The sequence below is a fragment of the Hyperolius riggenbachi genome, chromosome 9 (genome assembly GCF_040937935.1).
Source record: "Hyperolius riggenbachi isolate aHypRig1 chromosome 9, aHypRig1.pri, whole genome shotgun sequence".
Taxonomy (NCBI): domain Eukaryota; kingdom Metazoa; phylum Chordata; class Amphibia; order Anura; family Hyperoliidae; genus Hyperolius; species Hyperolius riggenbachi.
Window position 1 is genome coordinate 118,282,410 of NC_090654.1, and position 11,738 is coordinate 118,294,147.

At 48.8% G+C, this 11,738-nt stretch overlaps 1 protein-coding gene across 2 annotated transcripts in view; it reads right to left on the bottom strand.

Annotated features, from left to right (window-relative positions):
- The window catches only part of LOC137531719 (isovaleryl-CoA dehydrogenase, mitochondrial-like), a 71,398-nt gene extending 59,861 nt beyond the window's left edge, over positions 1-11,537 (bottom strand). For both annotated transcript variants that reach the window (XM_068251676.1, XM_068251674.1), the window contains exon 1: positions 11,392-11,537. In XM_068251676.1, coding sequence (XP_068107777.1) covers positions 11,392-11,526 — 135 coding nt within the window. In that variant the 5' untranslated portion in view covers positions 11,527-11,537. The remainder of the gene's footprint in view (positions 1-11,391) is intronic.
- Between the last annotated feature and the right edge of the window lie 201 nt (positions 11,538-11,738).

The window sequence follows — 11,738 nt, forward strand, 5'->3', positions numbered from 1 at the left end:
AGTCTTCCCGTGGCTCTGGAAAAGACTCCGCCTCGCACTACCACCCTTAAAGGGAACCTTAACTGAACGGGGGTAAAGAGTTTTACTTACCTGGGGCTATTACCAGCCCCCTGCAGCAGTCCTGTGCCCTCGGCGCCGCTCTGGAATCCTCTGGTCCCCCGCTGTCACTTAGTTTCGTTTTTGACGACTCACCAGTCGCCGGCCGCCATGCGTATTATTGGACGCATTCACCAATGCAATTATCGCTATTGCGGACCGCAACGCGTACAAAAATACGCGTTGCCGCATATCTACGTGTGCGGAATGCGACAACGCGTATTTTTGTACGTGTTGCGGTCCGCAATAGCGCTAATTGCATTGGTGAATGCGTCCAATAATACGCATGGCGGCCGGCGACTGGTGAGTCGTCAAAAACGAAACTAAGTGACAGCGGGGGACCAGAGGATTCCAGAGCGGCGCCGAGGGCACAGGACTGCTGCAGGGGGGTGGTAATAGCCCCAGGTAAGTGAAACTCTTTACCCCCGTTCAGTTAAGGTTCCCTTTAACTAGTCAGAGCTACCATTTGACCAATGAGGGCCGTGGCCTGTCACTCGGGACACCCAAAGGACTCAGCAAGGAACTTTTGTGCTGGATCATCTGCCATGGGGAAAGTGAAGGCCTGAGTAACAGGTAGAGGATCCTGAGGGAGTACGGTGCTGTGTCTGGGGGAACCAGGGACAGGACGCCGTCCACTGCAGCATAAAGGCACATGTCGAACTGTGATTCACTAGTGTATCTAAGTCTGTGACACATGCACCCTCTGCTGTGAGCTGGTGGTATTGCAGTGTATTGCAATCACCCATGGTAGCTCACAAACTGACCCCAAATCTCATCAATATAATGAAATCCACACGTGACCCCCCATCCCCACCCAGTAGCATTCAACTTGACCTTCTCCTCCCCAACCCAGTAGCACCCAGCGTAGTCTTCTCCTCCCCAACTCATAGTAGCACCCAGCATTATTCCCCCAACCCCAATCCAGTAGAACCCAGCGTGATCTTCTTCCCCTCTAACCCAGTAACACCTAGTGTGTTCTTCTCCCCCCAACCCAGCAACACTCAGAGTGGGCTTCTCCTCCCCATCGCACCGTAGCACCCAGCATTATCTCACCCCTAATCCAGTAGCACCCAGTGTGATCTTCTCTCCAATCCAGTAGCACTCAGCAGAACCGGGACAAGGTCCTCCAGCACCCAAGGCTGAGACACCAAAGAGCGCCCCTCCATCCCTCCCACCCCAGCCGTCACACACTGATTGCTTTTAGACTAAGAGGCGCCCCAGAGCCCCCAACACCTTAATCTCTAGTTATCTGGCTTGCAGTCTCTGCCATGTATCTCTTTTTCTTATTTCTCTGCTTCAAACACAATAGTGGAATGAAAGCTGAGTGAATTGTGCGCCCCCTCCTACACTGCGCCCTGAGGCTGGAGCCTCTCTCGCCTCTGCCTCGGCCCGACCCTGGCACCCAGCATAGTCTTCTCCTCCCCAACTCACAGCAGCACCCAGCATGATTCCCCTAACCCCAATCCAGTAGAACCCTGCGTGATCCGCTCCCCCCAACCCAGTAACACCTAGTGTGTTCTTCTCCCCCCAACCCAGTAACACCCAGCGTGGTCTTCTCCTCCCCATCTCACCGTAGCACCCAGCATAATCTCCCCTCTAATCCAGTAGCACCCAGTGTGATCTTCTCCTTCCCAACCCACAGTAGCAGCCAGCAGGATTTTCTACTCCCAATCCAGTAGCACCCAGCGTGATCTTCACCTCCCCAACCTTGTAGCACCCAGTGTAAGCTTCTCCTCCCCAGCCCACAGTAGCACCCAGCAGGATTTTCTACCCCCAACCCAGTAGCACCCAGCGCGATCTTCTAACGCCAACGCACTAAGACCCAGCATGATCTTCTCCTCCCCAACTCAGTAGCACCCAGCATGATCTTTCCCCACCCCCAACCCAGCATAATCTTCTCCTCCCCAACCCACAGTAGCACCCAGCTTGATTTTCTACCTCCAACCCAGTAGCACCCAGCTTGACTGTCTCCCCCCAAACCAGTAGCTCTCAGAGTGATCTCCCACTCCCAATCTAGTAGTCCCCAGCGTGATCTTCCTCCCTCCCAGTAGCATCCAGTGTAATTCATCCCTCTCCACTCAGTACACTCAGTGTGACCCTCTTATGTGCCTTTCCGAACCCTCTATAAACCAATTCTCACTATAACCCTCCCCTATCTAACACTAAACTTTCCCCCACCTACTCCTCCTAACACTAAACCCACTAATTAGCCAGGCAAGTATAAAGGCCACTACTGCTCCCAGCCAACAGCTACATGTAGTCACTATTTTACAGCATTTTTTTTGGGGGGGGGGGGGGGGGGGTGCGCAGCTGGTTTCTATTTCTATCCGGGATTTATTCTTTTTCTTTTTTAGCCCCCACTGCTTATAGCTGCTATATTTTTCTTTCAGAGAGCCAGAGGTGTCTAAATTTCATGTCATAGCTGCTAGTTGTGGCTTTCAACATAGGGGTCTATGGTGCCACCCAAATATGCTGCTTTTGGCGCGATCCTTCCTCTCATCCAGCGTGACCTCACTTCCCCACCCGGCTACTTTTTCATGCCACCTTGCTGGAAAATATTTCTGGGGAGAACACTGCTCTATAGTTATCCTATTGATGTTCTCGCAGTAGGGCACTGCTTGCTCTTCCTCTCGTTTCCCTTCACCACAGCTGTTGGTGCATACCAGACAGTACGGCACCATGCACACTTATTAGAATTCACTTTTGTGCAAAGTTGTGATTTCAAATTTGTTGCTAATTTGTTGCATATCTAATGTATTGTGGAATCACATTTTTTTCAGCGTTTTTTTTCCCAGCATTTTGTTATATTTCTGCATTCTTAAGTCACGTGGAAGGTCTTTTTTTGTGAACAATGTGCAATTCACTTTTTAACACAAGTTAATAGGAATGCAGACAAATTGTGATTTGTGCGGAAAAAACGCATGCAATTTTGAAGTTGCAGTACATTCTCCGGTAAATTAAGTATACAGGGAAAAGCCACAATCCAAATATCTGCGTACGAACGCACACAAAAATCACAAAGCAGCAGAGGGAAAAAGAAAAATACAGGTTAATTTTTTTTTTGCAAGACCCGATTCATGCATTCTGGAAATCGCAAGCAGAATTCGCAAAGATTGCGGCTAAACTGTCACACTGTAAAGACTGTTTTGGGTATAAGTTATTAACAATTTGTAGCTTTGGACAGAGCTTTTGTATTCAGCAAGGGTATCTTGAGGACTGACGGGTGTTTTAACTGCATGATAGAGACCACTAGGTAGGGATAGCGCACTTGTCCAGCAGCAGTTCAGTCTCCTGACTGCTGGCCACAAGTGGCAGGGAACTTTGATACAGTGGGATGCGAAAGTTTGGGCCGCCTTGTTAATCGGCATGATTTTCCTGTATAAATCGTTGGTTGTTATGATAAAAAATATCAGTTAAATATATCATATTGGAGACACACACAGTGATATTTGAGAAGTGAAATGAAGTTTTTTGGATTTACAGAAAGTGTGCAATAATTGTTTAAACAAAATTAGGCAGGTGCATAAATTTGGGCACCACAAAAAAAATAAATGAAATCAATATTTCTTTTGCAGAAATTACAGCCTCTAAATGCTTGAAGAATGGGTAATAGAGGAAGAATTTCCTCATTCCCCTGCAGAGTACTTGCACATAATTCTTACATGTACCCACAGTTAGAGCTGAGACACACCAGAAAAGCTCCCCAAACGCTAGAGGTTTTAAAAGCTCTTCCCAATGTAATGCTATGGTTTTTTTTTTACAAAACCTCATCGCTCCGGCGTGCATAGACACATAGGATAACATTAGCAGGAGGTTTCAAAAACTCAAAACGCTCAGAAAAACTCCTCTGGTGTGCACCAGGCCTTACATTGCCTAGGGCCTGATGTTATTTGTTCCGGTCTGTACGTTTTACAATTACTCTAACCGAGGACTAGTTTTAGTAATAAATATGGCAGTCTACATATCTTTCTCACTTCAGTTGTCTTTTAAAATTCCTAAGCATTGGCAGTTAAGAGACGAATTTCATGTTACATACTTTCAATCAACAAGATTGTAATATGCAACTTAGAGGAGTCGGAGAGTCGGTGGAATCCTAAACTGAGGAGTCAGAGTCGGTGGATTTTTGTGCCGACTCCACAGCCCTGGATGTGTGAATGTTTATTTTGACTTTTAACTTTCAGTTCAGCTTTTCTTTGACCACCTTGGGACCGGTGGGTTCTGGCCCCTTCAATACCAGAGCTGCACTTTCCCTATTAGTAAACAGTGCTGCTCGGATACCACTTTTCATTATCTGGATCTAATTCGGATCCGGATACCCAGATATCCGATCCGGGTCGGATATCCGAATTTAAAATTTTTCAATCTGGATCCGAATCGGATATCCAACCTCAGTATCCGGCCGGATTCGGATATCCGGATAGAAAACCGGAAGTGACCTGAAAATGGCAAAAAAAACTTTCGGACGTAGCGCACTCTCTCTCTCTTCGAAAGGGATTTTTGCCATTGAAGGCTATTTTGGCTTCTGCTCGGATATCTGAACTAACTATCCACCCGGACTTCGGATTTCAGATGGGAAATCCATGTTTGCTCGGGCACGTGCACAGGGGGGTGCTCTGGGTGCCCAGGCACCCCCCTTTTTAAAATTTTCAAAAAAAGGCCCCTCTCGCCACGCAAAATAAGCCCCGCCCCCCACCGCGGTACGTCCCGCCCACCCGCGGGAAGCTCCGCCTCCGCCTGGGACACTTTCAAGTGAAGAGCCCCAGACAGGAATCCTAGTGTGGCATACTGACCTCTCCCTCCACCTAGGACTCATACTGACCTTTACCTCCCCCAGCACCCATAGTGACCTCTCCCTCCACCTAGTACCCAGTGACCACTCCCTCCCCTAGCACTCACAGTGACCTTTCCCTCCACCTAGGACCCATACTGACCTCTCCCTACCCAGTACCCACAGTGACATCTCCCTCCACCTAGCACTCACAGTGACCTCTCCCTCCACCTAGCACCCACAGTGACCTCTCTCTTACCCAGCACCCACAGTGACCTCTCCCTCCCCCAGCACCCACAGTGACTTCTCCCTCCATCTAGCACCCACAGTGACCTCTCCCTCCCCAGCTCTAGCAGTGATCCTGCCTACCCCAGCACCCACACTGCCCTCTAGCAGTGATTTTTCCCTGCCCCAGTGGCTACCCTCCTGTCCCCTGCAGCACCCACAGGGACCTCCCATCCCCAAAGCAGCACCTACAGTGACCTCTCCCATTACCAGCGTTCACAGTGGCCTCTCCCAACATCCAGCATCCACTCCCTCCTCCAGTAACCACACTGACTTCTCCCAGCACCCACAGTGACCTCCCCTTCCTCCAGCACCCATACTGATCTCTTCCTTCCACAGCACCCAAAGTGGCCTACTCTTCCCCCAGCACCCACACTGACCTCTACCTCCCTTAGCAGAAACGATGCCATTCATAGCAGCACCCATAGTGACCTCCCACCCCTGCACCCACAATGACCTATACCTCCCGAGACCCACAGTGATCTCCCCCAAAGCGACCTCCCTTTCCTCCAGCACCCATACTGACCTCTACCTTCCACAGCACCCAGTTACTTCTCCCCCCAGCACCCACAGTGACCTACCTTTCCCCCATCAACCACACTGACCTCTACCTCACGTAGCAGCAACTATGCCATTCATAGCAGTACCCACAGTGATCTCCCACCGCCTGCACCCACAGCAATCCCACCAATATTCAGCACCCACATTACACTCAACCAGTAACCCCAGTACTTGCACCAAGCACCCTGCACGCAATACTCACATCCGGCCTCAATATGGCACTTAGTACTTGCATCAAACAGCCACATGACACCCAATACCTGCACCCCTTCACCCTATAGCTGACACCCAGTACTCACACCTACATGGCACAGTACTTGCACCCAGCTCTGACATGTCACTCACTACTCACACCGGCACACAGCCTTCACATGGTACCCACTATCTGCACTCACATAATTAATACTGGCACCCAAAGTACCTGCACTTAAAACCCACATGACACACAATGCCCACCCAGAGCTAGCACCCAGTGCAGGCATGGCGCCAAGTATTTGCACCTATGTGATACCCAGTACCTGCACCCAACACCCACATGTTTCATCTACAGTAGTTCCAGTTGCACTAAGCCTCCACTTGGTGCCCAGCACCCAAACCAAGCATTCACATATGACATCCAGTACTTGCACCCAGAACTCACAAGGGACTGAGTACCTGCAATCAACACCTACATGATGGTTGATACCCACATACAGCCAGAATCCACATGACACCCTGTGCCAGCACCCAGAACCCACATGGCACCCAGCATCTGCCTTTAGCACTCACATGACAACAAATACCCCACTAGCCAGCACCCATCAGTCATATGTCACCATGTACTCACTCCCAGTACCCACTTGGCACTCAGTATTTGCACCTAAGACCCACATACGCCCATAATCAACACCCACATGGCACAGTACTCACACGTCACCAAGTTCCAAAGCCATTATATGCACCTAGTACCTGTCCATGGCCAGCACCCAAATAGTACCCAGTACCCATCCTTGGTCCGAACCCATATGAGACTCAGTGCTCTCCCATGGCACACATCCAGGCCACACATGGCACTCCCTACTCACTCATGCCCAACACTCACATGTCTCCCTGTACCAATTAGCACTCACATGGCACCCACTATTGTTTATCCCCATCTGCTACTCATTCAGCACCCAATACTGCATAGCACCCACTGCAAATAAACACCCAATACAAACTGGACCTTGGTACCCAAAGCAGCTTGACACAGACTTTACTTTGTTATCTCGGCACCCACTGCAACTTAGCACAAAGTGAACCTTTGCATCTTACCATCTACTGCATCTGGGCACCCGCTGCACCTTGGCACTTACTGCAGTTTTGCATTTACTAATGTTTAGCAACCACTGCATACATATTGGTAACCACTTCTTTGGCTGGAAAGAGGCTTGGGTGCTGATCAAGAGGGACAGAGGTCCCAGTAATGAAAGGTGAGTCTGTGCCTCCACTGTTGGCTCCACTGTGCCCACTGTTCACTGTGCCCACTCTAACCAACTAACAGTGGGCACCTATCACTGCTGACTTGAGGGTGGTAGCACCAAAAGAGTTGGTTGGAAGGAGACACAAAGTCTGCCTGATACTGCTATAAAGGTGTGTGTGTGTGTGTGTGTGTGTGTGTGTGGGTGGGGGGGGGGGGGGGGGGGGGTTAAGACTACCTTATGCTTTCTGATAAGGGGGTATTACATACACAATTTAGCACGATTTATCGACTTCAAATTTTAGCACCACACCCTTGCGGATCCTCTGCACGGCCCTGCCCTTCCTGCAGCACCCACACTGACCTCTACTTTTACCATCAGCCACCCCTTCCCCTCAAAGTTGGCACCCAGTACTCACACTCACATGACACCAAGTATCTGCACGCAGGCCTAAAATTGCACCCAGTACTCACACTTGCACACAGCTTCCACATGGCCCCCACTATCTGCACCAAGCACCCACTTAACCCGTACCCGCACCCAAAGTACCTGCATTCAAAACCCATGTGATGTCAAGAGCCCACCCATAGCCAGCACCCAGCACAGGCATGGCGCCAAGTGTTCGCACCCATGTCACACCCAGTACCTTCACCCAGCACCCACATGACATCGAGTACATGCACCCAGATCTTACATGGCACTAAGTTCTTGCAATCAACACCCGCATGACACTCGATACCCAACCATAGCCAGAACCCACATGACACTCAGCACTTACACCCAGAACTCACATGGCACTAAGTACTTGCAATCAACACCGGCATGGCACTCGATACCCAACCATAGCCAGAACCCACATGACACTCAGTACTTACACCCAGAACCCACATGGCAGATGGCACCCATCATCTGCATCCAGCAGCATGACAATCAATATCCCACTATCCAGAAACGAGGAGGGGGGTATGCGGGGGAAAGCATTGCCAGGCCTCTTTTTTTAAATTTGAGCACCCCCCACTTAAGGACCCTCTGCACGGCCCTGCTCGGATAGTCTATTCGGATTTTAAAAAATATCCGAATTGCTATTCAAAGTTCGGATAGTGGAAAAAGTTCAGATTATCTGGGTAGTTCGGATATCCGAAATCTTGCTGAGCACCACTGTTAGTAAACAGTAATCCCAGAGTCAGTAGCCAATAACTGGCGGATGGAGCTGTGCTGCCACACTGACAGATACAGAGCGAACAGTGGGAAGGTTGTGACCGAGCGGCGTAAGGGATGGAAATCTACGCAATGGCAGAAATAACTGCTCCCAAACCAGTTAGAGCAACATAATGACACTCGATTTCTGTTGCTGGTGATCAGTTCTGATGTCAGTTTTAGGGACAGTTGCTGTACAGAAATGCTGCTTGCCTAGATCTCAACAGCCTGGTGTGCACTATGGAGAGGGAAGAGAAGACAGAGCAGGAGACAAGCCAGCTGTACTCAGGACCAGAAGAACAATGGCACTCTTTACGTACCAATGATCCTCTCTAGCTAGGAAAATCTATCTTCTATAACAGGGGTCAGGAACCTTTTGGCTGAGAGAGCCATAAACGCCACATATTTTAAAATGTAATTCTGTGAGAGCCATACAGTATGTTTCAAACTGGGACAGTAGGGCTCATGTCCCTGTTCCTATGGTGATATGTACACAGTTGATCCGCCAGGCAGCGGACGTGTCAGACACGTCTTCAGCTTCTCTTGGGTTTCAGCAACATCAGCAATTAACCAGAGAGCCAGACAGGAGAAATACAGACTAACAACTTGTACAATTAGCTAGCTGACTTGAGGGTTGATTCGCTTTGTAGGACAAGATCCCCGCACTTTGGCCCAATAGGCTACCTGTCAAGTGACAGGCAGTCTATTGGGATAATCAAAATGTGGGTATCTTGTTCTACAAAGTCACTGGACCTGACAGGGTCACAGGACCTGACAGAGCAGCTGATCGTTTTGGGGTAGCACGAGTAAGTTAGTACTGCATGCTACAGCAGTAGCATGCACTACTTTGAAAATTTTACTTGCACTGTCACACTAAGCTGCGCTGATGAGCTGCTTAGTGAATCAACTCCTACTGATTTGTCTGTGAGCCAGATGTAGTCATCAAAAGAGCCACATCTGGCTCCCGAGCCATAGGTTCCCTACCCCTGTTCTATAAACACTGAAAGCAAATACAACAGACTTTTAGTTCACTTCAACTTTAATTTAACTTGAACTGTAGCACACAGAATGGGAATTATTGATCGGAAAAAATATCTGGTTATTGAACTATACATGCTCAGTGTCAATCACTCTTTAAAAAAAAATGTGTCCAAAATCTCACTCTCTCTTTCACAGACTTACAAGTCGACGTCCACTGTGCCAGAGCGTCCTTACGTCCTGCACAGTACGAGAAAATCTCTACTTTGCCTTTTGCAGGATGCTCCCAGCGAAGAAAGTGTGAACGAGGATATGTGTGGCCAGGGCTGTGCAGGTGGATGGCGACCGGGGAAAGAGAAAGTAAGCCGCAGCGAGGGACCATAGGATCGTTCCAGGTATGCGTGGGCACAGGACGGCTACAGGGGGCTGAGAGAAGCCCCAAAAAGGTGAAACTTTTTTTTTAAGGTATCTTCAGGTCCGCTTTAAAAAGAACCCGAGGCGGATTTTTTAATTCTTAAAGGGGAACTATGCCGAAAAATTGTAAAATTTTAAATATGTGCAACCATATACAAATAAGAAGTATGTTTTTTCCAGAGTAAAATGAGCCATAAATTACTTTTCTCCTATGTTACGGTCACTTACAGTAGAAATCTGACAGAAGCGACAGGTTTTGGACTAGTCCATCTCTTCATGAGGAGTTCTTGGGGATTTATTTATCTTCAAAAGCACTTAGTGAATGGCAGTTGCTCTGTCCAACTACCAAAAAAAAAACTGTGTAGCGAGCAGGGAAGCTGGGTGCATCATTGTTTAAATCCTTTTTAGGGAATATCTTTATAAAGAATGAAGAGATGGACTAATTCAAAACCTGTCGCTTCTGTCAGATTTCTACCTACTGTAAGTGACAGCAACATAGGAGAAAAGTAATTTATGGCTCATTTTACTGTGGAAAAAACATACTTATTTGTCCATGACTACACACATTTTAAATTTTACAATTTTTCGCTGAAGTGCCCCTTTAATAGGACACATGTTCTGTGCACGATGACATGCCTCTGTATCCTTCTGTTGTTGCCGGTCTCTCCCCCCCCCCCCCCCCCGGGGCTCTGCTGTCCTCCCTGATAAATAATGCCAGGCTAGCGACAATCTGCTTGTCGCTAGCCGTCTGTTTACCTGCATCTTGTCAGTTTCCCGCATTGCCTCCCCTGCCTCCTTTAGTACATGTCGCTCCTCGCTAGATTCCTCCAATCGGAAGCTAAGCTGCGACGCAGGAAGTACTCCTGGGTCGCGTTAGCTTCCAATTGGAGGAAACTAGTGGAGACGGGGAGTGGCATATAATGGAGAAGGCAAAGCCAATGCGGGAAAACTGATTGCAAAGATGCAGGTAAACAGACGGATAGCGAAAAGCAGATTGTCGCTAGCCTGGCGCTATTTATCAGGGGGGATAGCAGAGCCCGGGGGAGGGAGGGACTGGTGGCAGCAGCAGAAGGACACAGAGGCATCATTGTACACAGAATATGCCTCTCTGTCCTACTAAGATTTTAAAAATCCGCCTCGGGTTCTGTGACCGTCATTTGCCACGTTTGTACACAGTTCACGGCAACCTCATCACATGAGAGGTATGATGTTCAAACAAGCATAGCTCCCAACTGTCCCTTTTTCGGAGGGACAGTCCCTTTTTGGGAGCCCTGTCCCACTTTCAGGACTTTGTCCCTCTTTCTATGTAAATATATATATTTCTCTACTAAACATGTGTTTGATTGACTCTAAACTTTTTTTTCCCAACCTTTAAATTGATATATTACTAATTTTAAAATGTTACTTTGAAGGAAAATGAACCAGGATAGAAAGGATCAGTGTGGTTTGAATTATAAAACAACATGTTTCTCATGAAATCTTTATGGTATGTGTGAGTAGAGGCGTGGTGAGGGCGTGGACAGGGGTGTGCAAGGGGCTTGGCTTAAGTGTCCCTTTTTCTCATCTCAAAAAGTTGGGAGGTATGATAAGTCCCACTGAATAAAAGCAGCCCTATAAACACGTAGTCACACAGAATACAAGATCACCCCCCACCTGCTTCTGCTCCTCGGTCAGCCCGTTCACAATGTCATCTAGAGGCGCTCCAGCAACACCCCGGCTGCCTTGCGCCAGCACAGGCCACCCCCGGCGGCAGCCAGCAGCGAGAACTCTGCGGAGGAGAACAGCCATGATTACCAGGAGGCAGGAGCCACCGGAGCACTTCTGCCCTATCGGGTGCTGGGAAGAGAGGGGTGGGAAATCAGAGCCAATAGGATTCCTACTGTCTTCTGTACGCCTGGCACAAACTCCGCCCAGCGTACGTATCTGGCTACGGGCTGTGGCCCGGTGGTTCAGCTTGTAGCGCAGGTGAATACTGTATGAATGCACGATATAGATTTTTA